Below are 19377 nucleotides of genomic sequence, written 5' to 3'. Positions count from 1 at the left end.
ACCCAGGTGCATGTGACCTCGAAGCCATTGTAGTCTCCAGGCTCCCTTTGGGCTCAGGCGAGGAGGAGTACACCACAGACAGATCTTTAGGTTACTGAGCTGTCCAGTATGATAACCACTGACCACGTGTGCATCAGTAAATTATTAACACTGAATGAAATGGCTGATTCAGTCTCTTGGTTGTTCTAGCCACGGTCCCCGGCTTTGGCCACACATGGCAGTGGCCGCCATATTGAATCACACAAACCTAAGACGCTTTAAGGGAGGCACAGACCCAGAACCTTGCCTTGGAGGAGTGGAGGCCAGCATTTTTTCCTGGGAGAGGCTGATGGAAAGAACATACATATGGAGCTGTCCAGGAAGGAGTGGGTTATTCTGACCCTCCATCGAGCCACAGAGAATGTTCTCTTCTAATATAAGACTTTTGCATAAGATCAGACCTTTTGTTTGTGAGCCAGATTTTACTGGAGCTTAGGGAGGCTCCATCTGGATTTGCTTAACTGAGAAAAGAAGTTTCTACATCCAGGGACCCTGGAGCTGAGGTTTTCATGGGTGAAAAGCTCGGGCCAGGTCCATGATGCCCAGGGTCCAGTCCAGACTGGGACCTGGGTGGCTGGTTTGCTTCAGGGAAGACTGAGTTCTGGCAAACAGTGCACCCGTGGTGGCTCTCCCCAGACTCCTCTGCTGAGATCAATTTGAGAGCCAGGGTTTGGTCTCAGCAGCATCTTATGCCAACTCTCCGTATCTTCATTGAGTGAGCAGGTGCTGAGCCGCCAAGACCCCCACATTGGATTAGCAAGGAGAAACGGTATCATCAGTGAAGGTCTAGGGCAGGTGGCTGCGGGGGACCCTTGAATCAATCCCTCTGACCCTCTCAGCACTGTTTGGACTGTCAATGTCATCCTCAATGCTGGGTAGAGATGCCCCAGGCTCAAGTCCTGGGCCTTGAAGCCCTGGAGACCTATGTGGCAGTCCTGGGATCCCTGTCCTTGGCCAGGCCAAGCCATGTGCCTGTTCTGAACTAGTCACCATGGCCAGGGAGGGAAGATCACTTGTCATGATGTGTCCAGCCACGTACCTGACACCAAGACCTAGGGGATAGGGATGTGAGCAGTTCCTCAGAAATAATTAAACAATTTTCCCAGGAAATAGAAAACAGAGGTGCTGAACAGCAAAAGCAGCAAATGCACACCCTCTCTGAGCTGAACTTAGAGGGGCTTCTCCCCCTCCTACATTCACTTCTCTTCCTATATCCTCAACCTCTGAGTGGCTGGAGGATTCCTCTTGAGCATGCAATGCTTGTTGGAAGATAGGCATTCCTTTCATGCCTCGTCTCCTGTTCTGTGCTGAGATGCTGATAGGCAGGGTAGCACATGGAGGGCCTGGGCTGGGCACTGGGCTGGGCATGTTGTCTGAGGGGATGATTTTGGTCAAAAGACTGCATGACCCAAACTGAATTGAGCCAAATAGGTGCAGAAACGTTTTTTGGCTTCTATATGTGAGGTGTAAGGGATCCCTGGCTTCAGGGATGGCTGGATCAAGAGGCTAAAAGGAAGTAGTATTTTATTTCTGGCTCTCCATCTCCTGGCTCAATGCCCCCTGTGCTGAATGAATTCTCAGAGAAGTTGTTGTAAGACGGCTGCAAGCTTCTGTCAGACCACTGCTTTTTAAGCAGAGGTCTCACAGAAGATAGCAGGCATCTTTGCCTAGCCTTGCCTGAGAAGTCCCCTCTGATGGCCCCAGTGTACGTCACCTGTTCACCCTGAGCCAATCACTGTGCTGGGGGAATATAAGCTCTGATTGGTTTAGGCCACAGTCACATGGACCTGCTCATAGCTGGAAGCAGAGCTTCATCCTTCCCCTGAGAAACCAGGGCTGCAGGGTGGGGGTGCCCCACATGACTACAAGGGGGCTCCCCTCTTCTGCCACCTTCTTACTCCTTGACACCAGCCTCTGCTGTCCCAGGACCACACTTCAGGGAACCACCTTTCCTGTTGACACCTGTTCCCTCCACACTCCTCATGAGGGCCCATCCTGTGGGCTGAGGCCCCTCCACTCCCCACTGACTGCACCTGCAAGGGCCCCGTTTCCAGATGAGGTCACCTTGCGGTCGAGTGGGTGCATGGTTTGGGGGACACTGCTGATCCCAGTGCACGTACATACCGCAGTGGCTCAGAAGGATGGAAGCTCCTGGATTGTCACACCTGAGGCTTCCTGGGGCTTGGGTCAAATTCTTCCCTAGGACTTTCGGCCTTGGCAATGGTGACCATGGTTGGGGCCAGCAGTATAAGCTGTTGTCCCAGCTGGAAACTGGCCAAGCATTTCTGCACAGCACTGAGCTCCCAGGACATCCCTGGGCCAGGTCCTCATGTGACACGGCAGAGTCCCAGGGTGCCCACCCCCAGGGGACCACAAAGATACCTGTGGCCTTGCTGCTTCCTGTCTGTAGTTTTCTTTCTGGCACCGTGGTCCCCACAGCCAGCCACGTAGGAGGTGGCGAGGTACCTGGAGACCTCCCTGTTGGTTAGGACTCCCTGGGCATGAGCCCAGATGGGGCCCTGCCATGCCCGGCAGCCTCCGGCCACTGTTGTTCCTCTCAATTGCTTAGATATTCTGCAGAGGCCAGGTCCCCTCCCACCCACGCCAGAAAGGTAACCGACAAGAAGCCAGTGGTCTGTAAGTTACAACATTGATTAGAGAGGAGATTATTGGAGTGACTCCTGCCCGGCCATTATGCTAATGCTGTCCAGATCTGGGGCAGTGCTGATGTCCTAACTGCCAGCCTGGGACAGCGGCGAAAATTGGTTTCCATCCTTCATCAGTGTGGAAACACACACTGCTCTTGACCATGGGTGAGAGGACCCGTCCTCGTGTCCTTCCCAGCTGCTCCCTGCCACTGTCCCCAGCAGATGGAGCAAAGTCTCTCTGCCCAGCCCTCACCAGCTGCCTCTGCAAACAGAACAGTGCATGGAAGATGGAAACCGGGCCCAGAGTGGCCACCCACCGCCCCGGAAGGTGGGGAAGGAGAGGGTGAGCCATCACAGGAGGTCACTGCTCAGCACTAGAGGTCATCTGGTGGGGTCCAGACCTCCGGGGGGATCTGCTCCTCCCAGAGCATGCAGACTAGGAGACAGATAAGCAAATCGGCAATTACAGCTTTGCATGGTAAGTGCTGCCCGATGACTTCATTAACTCCAAAGTGTTAAGCTCAACTGTGCAAACGTCCACCTCTCCAGCACAAATTAGGCTTATGTGTGTTCTCGAAGGAGTCACTGACCCTGGAAAGGTGGGGAAACACTGCCTGAGGGCTTCCTAGGAGCTTTCAAATTAACTTCCTGTGTTTCCACTGCTTTTCCTCCATCTCATCTCAGTGGCTCCTTGCCTCTTCACTCAACCCCAAATCCTCGACGGGTGTCCTAAGGCATCCCCATGAAGGGAGGCTCTGTTCATCCATCCATCCATCCTTCCTTTCATCCATCTGGCTGGCTATCCATCCATCTAACCCTCCCTCCATCCATCATCCTTCTATTCCTCCATCCATCTGTCCATCCATCCTTCCATCTATTCATTCATCCATCTTTCCATCTATTCATCCCTCTGATCATCCAGCCAACCAGCCAACCATTTGCCCACCTGTTCATCAATCTGTTTGTCCTTCCATCCATCTATCTATCCATCTGTTGATTTATCCATTCACCAACCCATCCTTCCATCTGTTCATCTACTCACCCATCTACCTATCCATCCATCTATCCCTCCATCCCCCATCTCTCCATCCCGTCATCTGCCCACCATCCACTCTGCTGAGCTCCTGCTTCATGAGCAGCTGGTATAAGGAACCAAGGGCTGAAGACGAAGAGGATGCCCTCTTTGCCTTGAAGGATGTCACAGTTTAGGAGGTGATGCAGGAGCTACATGAGATAAGTCATGTTGTGTCCCTTCCTGTAATGCAGCTGTGTTTCTATTTCAGTTTTCCGTTTATTCGTATGACACAAACAGAGCCTCTGTCTCATTTCCAGGGGTTGTAACTATCACCTTCACCCCTGCTCCCTGGGGTCACTTCCTAATGCAACCATCTGTACCAGGTCCTTGTCTGAGGGATTCGAAGCCTATGTACTTTCCAAGAAAATGGGGTGAACTGAACTGAAGACAGGTGGTCTTCAGGGTCCTGAGGACGTCTCCATCCCCACTCCCTCTGTCTCTGCAGGTCTCCGACCACTGTGACTATGTCTTTGTCAATGGCAAAGAGATCAAGGGCAAGATGGATGCAGTAGTGAATTTCACCTACCAGTACCTGAGCGCCCCCCTGCACATCACCGTGTGGGTGCCCCGGCTACCCCTGCAGATTGAGGTCTCTGACACCGAGCTCAGCCAGATTAAGGGCTGGAGGGTCCCCATCGTGGCCAGCAAGAGGTGAGCCTGGCATGAAGGAGGTATCCTAGAACCTCCATAACTACGGCTTTATGGACAGTTTTGACTCTACAGGGGCCGGTTCAGGACCTGGCGCATAGTAGGCACTGATGTTCTCACGACTTTTTCATCTCCTAACCCTAACAAGAGCTCCCTGAAGGGGCCAGGGCTCAGGATTGCCCAGCCAGAGCTGGACCCATAGCTGCTCAACAGAGGGTCTGCATCCAGCCCGAGATGTCCTCCTGCTGCCCGTGGGCTGGGGAGAGTCTCTCTTGCAAGTGGTTCTCCAAATGGCAGCACAAGTGTCTCCATTTTTCTACGCCTTCAAGCCCCAGGGAATTTGAGGTTTGATTTAATTTTCTAAGGAAAGCATCCACCCTCTCCTGTGCTTTGTGAATATCTCTAAGCTTGAGGTGCTCTGTGCAGGTCAAATTATTGGATACAATTTAATTGCATTTCTACTGGAACACAGGGCTACTGTTTCAAACAGCCTCTAATTTGTTTATTCTGTGTGATTCTGGGTCCTTGGCAGGAGCTTGGGGTCTAGTGGGCTCAGAGCTATGACACCCCCTCCACTGTGTTGCCTAAGGGGGTGTCGTGGCTGAGGTCCTGGCTTCAGGCCTGGAATCCCCCATCCTGGGCCATCAGGACTGTCCCTGGGGGCTCCCAGGCACAGGAGTCTTCATTAGATTACAGCAAGAGTGTGTCTCAACAAGAGCGCACAGACAGGGAGTCAAACCTCCCAGAAGAGCTTGAGGGAAATCGGCCTGATTGGGGAGGACAGTGGTCCTTCAGGTCACACCGTGGTCAGGAGTGGCCAAGAGAATGGGTGTGTCCCGCGTGGAACCAGGACATGCTGCGTTCCCATCCACAGAAGGTCTGCTGTGGACCAGATGTGGAGCCAGACCCCTGACCTCTCTGTGCCTCCGTATCCTCATCTAGTTAGAAGGTGCTGATTGGAGAGTTTATACACAGGGGGTCAGTGGGGCCTGGCTCACCTCAAGAGCATGAACGGCTCTGTCCAGCAGAACTTTCTGTAGCAGGGGGCTGTCCTAGAAGGACGCTGTCCAATATGGTAGCCACCCATATGGCAGACACGGGGCATTTGGACTGCCATGCAGCTGAGAAGTTGAGTCTTTTAATGCATTCATTTGTGTTAACTTACTTTTAAATAGCCACAGATGGCAGATGGATAGTGAACACACAGTGCGTGCTTAGTTAGCCCGTAAGTCTTTAATCTGCTGACAGACACGTTCCAGGAAGGATGTCCAGCCCTTTGTGTTGCCCGGGGTTGAACTGGCATGCCTGTGACCCAGGGAAGGTACAGAATGTCTGCTCTGGGAGGCCTCTGGATCCCAGAGCGGCTATTCCTTTCCCTCAGGCCCACGCGGGACAGCGAGGACGAGGAGGAAGAGGAGCGGCGGGGCCGGGGCTGCGCCCTGCAATTCCAGCATGCCACTGTGCGGGTCCTCACCCAGTTTGTGTCCGAGGGGGCCGGCCCCTGGGGCCAGCCAAGCCACCTGCTGGGCCCCGGCTGGCAGTTCGACATCACCCCACTGGTGGTGGACTTCATAAAGCTGGAGTCACCTCACGTGGCCACGCTGCAGGATGGCAGGATCCTGGTCGGACGGGAGGTCGGGATGACCACCATCCAGGTAGGAAGCGAGGGCTCGGGACGTCAGCCTGCTTCCTGGTAGTGGTGCCCAGGGCTCCCAATGGGCACCTGGCCCCCGATGGCTCCAGAGGGCCACATGGGGGTGCAGAAAGGGCAGCCCACCCAGCACCTAGGCTCCAGATCTGCTGGGGCACCCCAAGGCACCCACACTGCTGCTGCCTCCCACCCAGGCTCCCCCAGGGAGCTCCCCTCCAGGTCCCCTTGCCTGCCCCTCTCGGGTGACTTTTGTGTCCTCTGTGCACCTGTGAGTGGCCGGCTGGAGCCGGCAGGTTCCTGTCTCTGCTACTTTTGGACATGGCCACCAGCCCTTCATTTGCTCTCCGACTCTTCAGCATCCACACCCCATCTTTTGCTTCAGGAGACATGTGGGGTGTTTTGGGACAGACAATGGGGTGTGGATAATCTTTGCTTCAACCCCTCAAGTCCCTGTTGCCCAACACCTTTCTGGAATGTCGTTCTTGATCTTTAAACCATGTGTGGAAGTGACTGGTACAGTCCGCCATCTCCCCTGGACATCTCCACCCCATGGAGCTTATGGGAGGGGGAGAAACCAGTGTCCCAGCAGGTATGGACTATTTTATTCCAGTTCTTCCTAGTTGACTCCATACTTCACTCAAAATTTGAATCAGGTTGCACAAAGTCAGTTAATGTGCAACGCATCACAAGTCAACAGGATCACTCGATACAGTTAACCAGGTTGTGCATTGTACAGGGCACCTCTTCTAACTGGGAGGGGTCATTCTCTTTTAAAGACATACTGAATTTTAATATTTATTTCAATTTTCCAACAAATAGCCATCCCTTCCCCAAGCAATTTTGGGGAAGGGATGGCTATCTGATTCCCCCCTAAGCCACAGTGTGGGCCAGCGTTGATAGTGGGATGGGCATGAGACTCCCTTGCTCTGTGTTCTGGACTTAGGCCCAGTTGGGGAGTTTCTGACATCTGAAAATAGATGTGATGAGTTTTCCTCATGTCCTTCCAACCCCACAGGTGCTGTCCCCACTGTCTGACTCCATCCTGGCAGAGAAAACGGTCACCGTGCTGGAGGACAAAGTGTCGGTGCTGGACTTGGCCATCCAGCTCGTGGCCGGGCTGTCTGTGTCCCTCCACCCCAACGCCGAGCACAGCAAGGCCATCACAGCTGTGGCCACCGCCGAGGAGCTGCTACGCACCCCCAAACAGGTAGGACCTGGCGGAGGGCAGGCCACGCGCCTGAGGGGGGAGTGTTCAACTGCAGCAGGTCAGCGCAGAGGTCAAGTCCTGAGCACTGAAGCACTCGACTCCCCGCCAGCCTGTGGAACCTGGCCAGGCGCGAGTCCATCTGCAGCCCTCCCAGGGGGGACTGGCCATGCTCTTCGTCCACCCTCCCGTCTGCTGTGGGCACAGTGAGCCTCTGAAACTGTGGGTCCGATCACGTCCTTCTAGGGCTAAAACTGAGGCAGGGGACTTCCCACTGACCTAAAGAGGCCGTGTTCCCTCGCAGCCCACAGGCCCCCACGCAGGGCCTCTGATGGCACCTGCCCTCCCGGCCTCCCTGCTGTGTGTCACACGCCCTCCTCTTGAGCTTCCCAGAGCCTCCCTGCTGTTCCTCTGGCCTGGGACACACAGCCCTGGCCTTCCCCTGAGCATCTCTCTGCCCGATGCTTAGGCCCAGCTGCGATCCCAGAGCTCGAGGTGCCTCTGCCACCAGCCCTGCTCTGCCCCCGCCACCCCGTTGTTATCTCTCTTTCCCAATCTGTCACCAAGTAGGGAGCATAACTGTGAAAGAGAAGGAATGACCGTGAGGGCACCTGACCCCTCAGGGCAGAGCTGGACATCAGCTCTCCCCACCCATCTCTTCACACCCTGCCCCAGGGGCACCCAGGCTCCACCTTAGCTGATGGAGGCCTGGTCCCCATGTGTCTGCCCCAGGGAGTCCCCACCTGGGAGGCACAGTCTCTGCAGCCAAGTGCATCCAGCCTTGCCTGGGCTGTTAGCTGTGTCCACTTGTCCAGGGAGGAGGTGGATGGGATGCTTCTGCTTACTGAGCCTCTGCCAGGTGCATTTGGACTGGAGGTGGGGGCGTGACCTGCGGGCTGGTAATTCTCAAACTTTCTTGACTGTTTTCCCTTCTGGGAACTCTGTGTAGCTGCTCGGGCACTGATGGGAAGACAGCCAGTCTTTCCAGTCCACTCAGCCCTCACTCTGGCCTGAGCTTCCTGTTTTCCTCTGTGATAATTCCACAAAAGCAACCTGCAGAGTGAAGCTGGCACAGCCAAGCGGCCACCAGAGAGCACTCAGCTGGCTCTCAGCACATCACTGCTGTGGACTGACCGTCTCCTGGGGGGGGGGGCTCAAGGGCATAGCAGAAGGTGCCCCCAGCTCACAGGGCAGGTGCAGCGAGGAGGGGGCTCCTGTTCATTGCCCGGGGCTCTGACGGTTCTCCCACCCACCCCTCCTCGGCAGCCTTGTTATCACGAGCACCTGGCCACTAAAAAAAGTGTCTGCCACAGGTAACAGGGCCCATCTGGTGACCAGTGGTGAAGACAGGAAACTCATATCTGTTGGCTTCTTCTCCTGGGAAGGGCCAGGCTGAGGGTCCTTGTTGAAGTTAAGGTGCTTTTATCTGTCCTTGGTGTAAAACTGTTTTCTTCCCCAGATTCGTCAGCCACCGGGTCTGGATTTGGGGTCCCTGTCTGGGGCATCATGCTCGTGGGTGGTTGGAGGAGAAGAGCCTCCCCAGGTGGTTCTCACTGCCTTTCTTCCCGCAGGAAGCCATGGTCAGCACGTGGCTACAGTTCAGTGACGGCTCCGTGACACCCCTGGACATCTACGACACCCAGGACTTCTCGCTGGCTGCCACCTCCCTGGATGAGGCTGTGGTGTCTGTTGCCCCCGCCCGCTCTCCCAGGTGGCCCATGGTGGTGGCCGAAGGGGAAGGTCAGGGCCCGCTGGTCCGAGTGGACATGACCATCGCCGAGGCCTGTCAGAAATCCAAACGCAAGAGTGTCCTGGCCGTGGGCATCGGCAACATCAGGGTCAAATTTGGACAGAGTGACGCCAACACCAGCCCCGCCGGGGACAAGGACGAGGATGACATCAAGAACCACACCAGTGACCGTCGGCAGAAGGGCCAGGACGAGCGTTTCCAGGAGCGTGAGGAAGGGGCCCTGCGGAGGGCCACCACGACGGCCAAGTCACTGCAGGACAACAGGGTGGGGAAGAGCAGCCGGCTGGACGGCGGCGCGCGGCCCGGGGAGGGGCAGCTGCAGAACATCCCCATCGACTTCACCAACTTCCCAGCCCACGTGGACCTGCCCAGGGCGGGGGCCGGGCTGGAGGAGAGCGACCTGGTGCCCACGCCCCGGGGCCTGAGCGACCTGGAGATCGGCATGTACGCCCTGCTGGGGGTCTTCTGCCTGGCCATCCTGGTCTTCCTCATCAACTGTGCCACCTTTGCCCTCAAGTACAGGCACAAGCAGGTGCCCCTGGAGGGCCAGGCCTCCATGACCCACTCCCACGACTGGGTGTGGCTGGGCAATGAGGCCGAGCTCCTGGAGAGTGTCGGGGACCCTGCCCCGCCCCAGGACGAGCACACCACCATCATCGACCGCGGGCTGGGGGTTCACGAGGAGGGTGACCACCTGCTCCTCAACGGGGGCTCCCAGAAGCAGGTGCAGAGCCAGGTGCACAGGCCCACGGACCCAGGGAGGCCAGGCAAGGCACAGAAGCAGGAGCCCCCGCACTCGCCCACCTCCAAGCGGAAGAAGGTGAAGTTCGCCACCTTCACCACCATCCCCACCGACGGAGGCTGCCCCACTGTGAACTCCATCCTGGGTGGCCAGGAGGAGATCCAGTGGGTGTGCCAGGATGTGGAGGTGGGTGCCCCCAAGGAGCTCAGAAACTATCTGGAGAAATTCCAGGAGAAGGCCTAAGTCCTGTGGCCAAGGGCCTTCAGACCCTGGGGTCGGCGGACACGGGCCCCAGTGGGCAGAGGGTATCCTGAGAGGTTGAGTGGGGCTGGGCTGGGCTCCCCCCAGGCCCAGTGGGAAGGACATTTTTGTATCAAGGGTTTTTTAGCAGTTGATGACGGTGGATTGTGGAAAGTCGGTTCCCCTGTTCTGGGAGGCAAGGGACAGATGGGAGTGCTGAGGCCTGCCACGCCCCACGGGGATGTTGTCTTACAGACACCCACGAGCTACCAAAAATGATTTGTTAAAAAATGCAAAACGACAGATAAAAAGAGACAAATCATACTCTGTTTATATTTCTAATAAAGAAGCAGAATACAAAAGTAGGGTCTTCCAAGAGGAGGCCCTGCATCCGAGGTCCACTTGGCCAGGGAAGTGACCTTCTCCGTGCCGACGTGGCCTCCGGGCAGAACTGAGGACCTGGACATTCCAACAGTGGCCTCCTCTTTCCTCTTGCACATTTCCTTTTTACGGCCTAGACTCACACTTGATTTATATTTAACGCTGATCTCTGAGGATCACGTGGTATATTTTTCCTAAATGAAATATAAATTATATTCTCTTCATCAGACAGCTTTTCGGCAACGATGTCCGTCCCTCCATTCCTCGCCCTGTGACTGTCGTGCTTTCTTGTATCCCTCCGGCTTTGCTGGGACTTTACAATTAGGAAAAGCTCTCTACGCCTTCAGTGACCCCACCACCACCATCACAGGGTCAAGGCCCGGGAGTGGGTCCCGTTCAGCAGGACGGAGCCCAGCCTGGACCACCCACCACACAGAGTGCCTGCCCGGTGGGGAGGTTGGGTCAAACCCCAGAGAGGCTGTACCCAGGCGGAATCGGTGTCAACTTTCGGGGTGGGTCTGTCGCAAGGCACAGCCAATGTTGAAAAATGACCCAAGATGAGAAGTGTTTGGGGGGATTTAAGCTGCTTTTCTGACTTTGCTGGGCAGGGTACACCAGCATAAACTCGGAAGACGCGCCCTGTGTTTGATGTCCCTCAGCTGTGCTCTTGAGTAGCATCATCGTTAGCCTCACACCACAAAACACATTCATCCAAAGTAATAGGCACATGGCTGAGAAGACCTGCATGGGGTGAAATGACCACCTTTGTGACTCTCTGTTCAGTAGCTGTGGAGGGGACAGAGCTTAATGCTCCCAGCAGGGAGACGCTCACAGAGATGCCAGGGATGGTTTCTGGTGTTTTTTTATCATTATTATTATTATTGTTACTAAAGTCAGTAGCTGGGAAAGGGTCCTGGAAGCCTCTGAGGCTTAGTTGGACCTTTGAAAAATATATTTGTAGCACATATTATAGACAGAAAGAAGCTATTTATTTATACCTGTGATGCCAGTTGTCATTAAAATGCTTCCGGTGGCTTGACTGCTCAGCGTCTCCTGGGGTGTTTCTTCTGTCACTCGGTTCTCGCTGGGGAATCCAGCTGCTGGGCCATCCAGCTGCTGGGCCAGAGGGGATGGGTGCATTTACCTTTTCCCCTCTGCTTCCTGAAAGATCCAGGGTGGTCGCTAATCAAGGACCTGTGGTCCCCACACTCACTACCACCTCCATCCCACCCTATCCCCAGGGCTCTGTGAAGCAGGGCAGCAGGCCTTGTGCCACTTTCTGATTGGGTAGCACGGGGGAGACTCGTTAACACCTTCCAAGGTACAGCTGTGCTGCTGGTCCTGAGGCCTGCACTTTATCCCCCACCTCGACCCCGGACCTGGAAGTGGGAGGGAAGCCCCATCAGGCAGCCTGTGGGAGGCAGGGTTGGTCTCTCACTTTGCTTCCAAGCTGTGGTCGCTTGTTCAGGGTCTGGGCAGGATCGTCGTTGCCGCCCACTGGTTTGGGAGAATGAGACTTATTTTTCCATAACAATTTTATGGAGACGTAATTCCCATGCCATGAAACCCACCAGGGTGGTATCCAGCTCGGTGTTTCTAGCCTGTTCACAAAGCAGGGCATCTAGCACAGCCTCGGGTTTAGAACATGTCCATCACCCCAAGGAGAAGTCCTGTGCCCATCAGCTGTCACTTCCCCGGCCCCCATTCTCACCAGCCCTGAGCAGCAGCTGCAGTGTCTTCTGTGTGCACAGGATGTGCCTGGAGGAGCAGATGCTGCAGTCATTATGGGACTCTCCCGACAGCTGGCGTGAGGGGCTACTGTCCCCAGCAGCAGCGACTCTGTTTCCTTCTTGGAGAAGGAATCTTAAAACAAAAACAAGCTTGCTCAGGCAGGGCACTCAGCCCCAGACCTTAAAGCAAACTGGATCAGCCTCAAGGATTCGGTCTCCCTCCGCACTCACACCCGCTCTGCCCACCCACCGAGCCCTCTCTCCTGCCTTTGTGAACGTGGATCCTCACTGGGTGACTGTGGACCACCCAGTCCACAGTCTGTGTACTCCCGAAGATGTGTGTCAGTGCCTTCTGCAAATAAGGCCACAGGTATCAGGGGTACGCACATCCCAGGAATGGCTCCGGCTTTCCCCAAGGACACCAGTCTCAGCAGAAGACCCCATACACAGAGCCCACTTGTTTGGACAATCTTGCTCCCCGTGCAAGTCGTGAAATACAAGGGCCCTGTCTCTTCATTGTCACCTGATACACCACGTGCCTGGCCCTGCACCACATGCCAAGGTTGGAACAAGAAGCGAGACCACAAGGCACCGGGGTTGCTGTGCTGCTGGGCAGTGGTTGTACTCCCCTGCCCTCTCTTCCCACCTGTCTGTCCACAGTCGTTACCCTGGTACCCCACAGACCCTCTTTTGGCTTTTCAGAAATGTGAGAGTCTGAAAAAAGAAACAGCAATGGCTATAATCATTTAAAAAATAAATAAGCCCAGTTAATGAGCCGGGTCACCACTCTGTGCCAAGACCAGTTCAACACTCTCTAGTTATGGGCGTGTTACCCCCAAGGAGATGTGAACCCTGGTACAGGTCCTTCCCCAGGCCACAGCCTGGGTGGCAGAGCTGGGTCCAAGTCCCCATGTGTCTCCCCATCTACATTCTTAACTATCATGTGACACAAGCTTTACGTGTCTTATCCTGTGACAAAAATGGAATTCGACTGACATAAAAGCAATTCGGTTTCGAGACACAAGATCCGGGTGATGAAGGAAGGCAGGAGAAAAGGAGGAGGAAAGTGGAACCTCCCAGACCCTCCCCGCAGACACAAACGATAACTCGTCCCACGAGCCTTTCAGGTTTGTAACATTGCAGGTCAGTTCACGTGTTCCTATTCATGTTTTGAAAACTCACCATGATAAGTGTGAATCGTGGACCACTGTCCAGTCTTTACAGTAGCCCATTCTAAGAAATTTTTGAAAGGGATCAAACTCCCTCTGCCAGGCCCCTCAGGCATGTCCTTCTGCTTCTCTTGAGGTCAAGGGGTGTACTGATTGTTAAGCATCATGAACTGGGGGAGCTCTGCAGCCAGAGGTAGAAGACAACAGGTCCCCTCCTGGGAAGCGGCTGCTGCATGAGGCGCTCTGCAGTGAAGGCAGGGGGTGGGCACGGAGCCGCCGCCCGTGCAGCCCATATCTGCTGTCACCAGGCACCTGCTGGGGGGAGGCTCAAGGCACAGGGGTGAACGGGAGCACCAGCCCTGCATCGCCCAGCCCTGCACGGCCAAGGAAGGCCATGTCTGCAGCTTGCTCCCCAAGACACAGAATGCTGAGGGTGCCGTGAGCAGGTCACGTCAATAGGTGGCAGTACCAACCGTTGGTGGGACCTTCCTCAGCCAAATGCAGGGAGACTCCTGTGACGAGGAAGCCAAGTTCCCGTGCATCCCGAGTGGGGTGGAGCGTAGAGGAGAGTTATCACAAGCCCTCAGAAGGCAGCCATGGCCGCCACAATGGTCCCAGAGACCCTGGACTCGCACCAGGGGAATCCCATTTCTGCCACCAACTCTCCCCGAGGACATTGGTGATTCACGCTGAAGGGCTCAGAGACTGATCCAGGAGCAGAAGCCCAGAGCTTGCAGCAGGGTCCCTGGGCTGGGTGGACAAAAGTGTGTCAGAACATGGTTCTCTCTGGAGCCTGTGGCGGCGTCTGGACAGTACATGGGCAGAGCAGTAACAAAGCACATGGGGGAGAAAGGGAGCCTGAAACCTGGCTGATCTCACGGCACTTAGGAGAGGAAAAATGGAGACTGAATTCCACAAAGAGGGACCCCCAGTTGGCACCCAGTGTTAAAGCTGAGACCCTGGACAGCATGTTCCTCGAAGGGAGCCAGCTGGCCTGCAGCGGCCCTAGGGAAGCCGGGGGCAGGGCCAGGAGTTGAGGCAGCTCATGATTGAGTCCGGGTCTCCACAGGGGCCTCAGCCCTCAGGAGCGAGAGCTCACGTCTTGCCCCCACCTCAAATGTGGGAACCTCTTCCAGAGGATAAGGGCATCTCTTTCCCTCCTGCCTTCCACAGGAGGTTCTATTTGGAAAATTCTGTCCTGGGATCACATAGGAAGGGAGATTGTGGGGCTGGGTTTGGCTCAGTGGCAGAGCCCTCGCCTAGGACCCAGTGAGGCCATGGGTTCCATCCCCAGCAAAACAAAGGGAGATGCCGGGAGACGCAGCTTCTAATCTATGCTGCAGAGGATTCCTGAGAAAGAAGTGGTCATCAAGCTGCGGTGACCAAAGGCAACCAGGGCCACCTAAATTAAAAGAAAAAGACAGGGAAACTGGATTCAAAAAACAAAAAAAAAAAGTGCTGATTATGCAAGCTCCCACTCCAAAACAAGGACAAAAAGAAGTTTGTAGGAAAAAAAAAGATGGCAAAATGTGTGATGTTGGTGTGGACTGAGGACAACTCAGCTCGACGTACATCAGAAAAACATCAGAAGGAAGAAACATTGCTGGAGAGGAAGAGAGGCTCTCATCATAACAAAAGAGTAACTGGAAGACACAACGTCCCTAATTATGTAGGAAACTTAGAACAGAGATGCAAAACACACACCAAGAAGAATGAGCCAAGAAGACTGAAAGCTGCAGGACACTGTGGAAAGGGAGAAAGGACCAGCTAAGGGAGGACACATCCACGTTTCCATGTTCACCGAGGGCTGCAAGGTCATGACCATGTGCTGCTTTGAGCTGTGGGTTGGGGATTAGCTAATAATGGTAGCAGCAGGAATCCAGCATGTGTCCTCAGGGCCCAGCAGCTCCAGGGCCCGGGATACTGACCACTGGGGCACTCAGCAGGCCGCAGGGCTGGAGCAATCCATTCTGCAGTCCTCGGGGACGTCCCACTGCCTGCATGCTCATCCTGAACTTCCTGGAGCAGCTGGGGAAGGGCCCGCCAGACTCCCAGGGCCTCTGAGGGCCTCCCTCAGTGGGCTCTCTCCCCTGGCAGGTGCAGGGCTCTCTGGACCTGCTGGGGCTGCACCCCGGATATCCCATGGAAGCCTCATGGTGGGTCACTGTCACGAGCCACCTGACAGCCCACCAGTTGGGTGGGTGACTCTGGTAGCCCAGGTAACCCCTACCTTTGTTTCCAGGGCACCACAGTTAACTACCATGAACTTGGTGGCTTCCAACGACAGGATTTCCTCTATCCCACAGCTCTGAAGGACAGAGGTCTGGACTCGACTCGAGGCACTGGCAGGGTCACAGTCCCCCAGAGACCGCAGAGAAAATCCTTCCTCTTCCGGCTGCTGGTATCCCCTGGCTTGTGGCTATGTGGCTCCCGTCTCTGTGGCTGCCTTCACGTGGCTTCCCTGGACCTCTGTGTCTCTCCTAGTCTGTCTCAGATAAGGAGCCCATCATTGATGCAGGACCCACCCTCCTCCAGGAAATGTCATCTCAAGATACCTTTGTTAAGTGTATCTGTGACAATTCTCACTCCAAATAAGGTCACACTCTGTAGTGCTGGGCACAGAGTCTTTGGGACTCACTAACAAAGTGATACTCAGGAGTCACTTTGGGCCACCAAAGCTCACTCTCACCAGGGCTGGGCACCTGCTAACAGCAGCTTCCTGTGAGGTGTCCACTTCATTGGCAATGAGGTCACCACATGCTCCGGAGTCCTTGGATCAGCACTGGGATTCTAATTTTGGAGCTCAGCACAGACCACACAGGGCACTTCATTGGGCAGAGACACCTCCACCATCATGGATGGGCCCTGCAGTTTGTGATAACCGTGGGACAAGGCTGTCACTCTGCACCCTGCACCTGAGGAGGAACTGTGTCCTGCACTGAGCCCTGACCAGTACATCCAGGAGCTGTCTCCAAGGCCAGAGGAGACTCTGAGGCTCCTGCAGGGGTGGGCAGTGGGGTGGGGGGCTACACAGTGACTCTCCCTGCCCCCAAACGCCCCAGAGCCTGCGGCACTTACCAAATGCCAGGCCACATGGCTCTGCTCATCTCCTGCCCCCTGGAGCTTGGTCCTGGGGCCATCTGAGTATCCCCCACTCTTGCTCAGCGACTAGTTGACAAGATGCTATGCTCACACCTGGGCAGCCTGAGCCCTGGCGGAACCACCTGCAGTCTGGCTTCTGTGGTTGGAGAGCAGAAGAACTAACAGAACCCAGGGCAGGACTGCAAACTTATGTTCTCCCCCTTCACCTGGGCCCAGGGGAGAGCCCCCGGAGCTCTAAACACCACTGAAGGCTGGCCCCTTCCACCACCTGCCCCCCACAATCAGCACCTGAACCCATGATGCCACAGGCAGAAACCTGGGCGCTCCGTGGCCTTGGCGGAGGTCAGGAATCTCCCCTGCTCTGCGAAAAGGTTCAGTAAGCAGGTGGGGGAGGAGCTCACAGAAGGAATGGTAAAGGGACAGGGTGATGTCTGAGTCTCGGCTGCTCTGTACTCCCCATAAGAAATGTGGACCAAACCTCTGCACAGACCATGTGACAGTTCCAGCCATGATGAACACTAAGGAGACCTGGAAGGTGACAGAAAATCTGTCAGGGCCTGGGGGAGGCAGGGAGGCCAGATAAGGCCTCTCAGAAGCATGTGGCTTGGCTGGAGCTCTGGATGTGTCCAAGGTGTCCGTGTAGAGCATCAGGCCGACGGAGGCTCCGGCACCAAGAGCTGCGCAGCAGGGTAGGCGGGCGTATGGCCCAGGCCGTGTGCTGGAACAGGGGAGAAGCAGCACAGCACAGGTGGCTGGGAGTGGGGTCCAGGCACAGATGCAAGGCCCCCTGTGCCCTCTGCACAGCTGTGGGGACGCAACTCTGTGACAGGCCCACTGCCTGTAGGACACATGGCTCTCCGGGGCATCTTTCCAAGCCAGTTTGTCATGGCCAACATACTCCACCCTTTGACCTAGGGTGCTGGGTGGCCTCTGCCCCTCAGAACTCCTGAGCAAGTGAATATGGGTGGGTTCCCATGGCTTGTTCCCCGAGCAGTAAGCACGAGGTGACTGAGCCTCCTGCCCGGGTCAGGGCTGGGTCCTGCCTGGAGGAGGAGTCGCACCCTGGAGAGTGTGTGTCAGGAGGAGATGCTGAAGAGGACCCAGGGGACATGACAGGCAGCTTGTCCTGCTGCTTCTCTTTCTGGAGAGCAAGGCAGATTGTCACCCTGTTTCAATTTATCCCCAACTAACCAGGACATTCTGTCCAAACCCCCACCCCCCAATCAAAGAAGTTGCTTCAGTGGAAATCCCATTGATCTGAGAAGTCCAGGTTAAGTCAGGGGTCAAGATTTCCACTTCCTCTGACTTGGCTGCCCTCTGAATGAGGCTGGAGAGGAAGACCTGCCACCTGGATTTGTGGGGACACTCTGGAGGGGGCTGCAGCGGGCAGAGTTTCCTGCATCAAGGGTGATGTGTGAAGAAGACAGACCAGGGACGGGGCAGACAAAGGACTGAGGCAGTCATCCATCACCCAGCGTCACACAGAGCCATGCTACTGACGGACAGCCGTCTGAGAGGCTGGTGACAATCCGAAAGAGAGTTGACGTCTGTCCCTCCCCACGTGGAACTCATATTCCTGGGGAGTCAACGAAGACACGAGATGGTGAAAAGCTAGCGTGGTGACGGAAACGGAGCATCATGCTGAGACCCTGCAGAGAGCTGTGACGGCAAGTCTGTCCCGGGTCCAGCTGTTTACCATGCCAAATACTCACTCTCTCACCGTATCTGCGGGTCACAGATTTGGGAGCAGGGCAGCTGGTAAGGCCTGGCTCAGGTTCTTGCCTTGCCTTGCAGTCAAGGTGGTGCTCTCTGCGGGATCCCAGCATGAGACTGGGCTGGGGATATGGGTCAGTGGTCAGGTGCCCCTGAGTTCAGTCCCCAGTACCAAAAAAAAAAAAAAAAAAGGATAAAGAGAGAGAATGGAAAGAATCCTGAGTTGTTGTGTTTTTTTTTTTTCTCCTATGATTAACTGGCATTTAAATCATCCATTTGCCCAGAAGGAGACTGAATGGTGACAAAGTAGCCTCCACCAAGGGCTCTCTGCTGGCATTCCCCTGAGGAATTCTCTCAGCTAAAGCCTCGAGGAAGGCAGGCTCTCCCTGGGACCTGGTAGCCTGCCCCGTCCTGCTCCCGGTGGCAGGCTTGGGGTCTGCGTGGCTACCCTGGTTTCACATAATGGGTCCCTCTCCCCAGCGCCCTTTCACCTTCTGACTGGCATAGCCACATGGTCTTCTGGTGGATGTGGTTTTTCTATAATTACCCTATAATCACATGAAGACAGTGTGAGGCCTGGGATTTACGGGCGCAAGGCAACGCTGAAGCAGGTATCAGGCACCTTGCAGTGAAGGCCGTCCAGTCACACGGAAAGGAAAGCTGTGGCTCTCCAGTCCCGCTTCAGAAGTGCCAAACAAGACGTCCCTCCTCCTTCCTACGTGGCCACTCACCATCTACATCCGGGACACTCATGACTGCAGGCAGACAGGGAGGTTTCTGGAATCTTCTGCTTCTTCCTAAACGACTCTCACAAAAGCTAATGGGATCCCAATATAAAGCCTTAAAATAAGGAAATTTGTTTCTGGTGGAGTGATTTCCAGACCCCAGACACCGGTAGGTAAAAAATATAGTTGTCATTTTCTTCTGTAACTGAAATGTTTTTTTACTAAGTCTTTTACCTTAGGGATCAAGAAAGAATTCCACATCAAGCAATTCAGATTTTCAGCCTTTCTCCTGCGGGATGCTTCTGAGTCCCAGCTGTGAAGTTGTGCCATGGAACTGTACCTGGAGTCGGTGGGCGCGGCACAGAGTGGTGTGTTCCGATGTGATTTGCTGTACGCAAAATATGCAGGAGCACGCTTGAGTGTGGAACAGGGCTCTCAAGGGCGAGAAGGGTGACAGGCTCCTGGTCTGTCCCTGTGGCATTTATAGCTCAGCGCAGCACAGCAGATAGGACCCTCAGGAGACCTGTCACCCTGCGCTGTTTTCAAGGAGGGCGATGAGT

At 55.3% G+C, this 19377-nt stretch overlaps 1 protein-coding gene across 1 annotated transcript in view; it reads left to right on the top strand.

Moving 5' to 3' along the window:
- Positions 1-11413, top strand: part of Tmem132c (transmembrane protein 132C) — a 183073-nt gene extending 171660 nt beyond the window's left edge. Inside the window, exons 6-9 of the mRNA XM_046445861.2 lie at positions 4208-4413; positions 5792-6065; positions 7077-7268; positions 8837-11413. Of these exons, the coding sequence (XP_046301817.2) occupies positions 4208-4413; positions 5792-6065; positions 7077-7268; positions 8837-10000 (1836 nt within the window). The 3' untranslated portion in view covers positions 10001-11413. The remainder of the gene's footprint in view (positions 1-4207; positions 4414-5791; positions 6066-7076; positions 7269-8836) is intronic.
- Positions 11414-19377: the final 7964 nt, after the last annotated feature.

The sequence above is a fragment of the Marmota monax genome, unplaced genomic scaffold (genome assembly GCF_021218885.2).
Source record: "Marmota monax isolate L192 unplaced genomic scaffold, Marmota_monax_Labrador192_F-V1.1 WCK01_AAM20220418_F8-fsc00200, whole genome shotgun sequence".
In the NCBI taxonomy this organism is placed as follows: domain Eukaryota; kingdom Metazoa; phylum Chordata; class Mammalia; order Rodentia; family Sciuridae; genus Marmota; species Marmota monax.
This window is presented reverse-complemented; position numbering and strand designations above follow the sequence as displayed.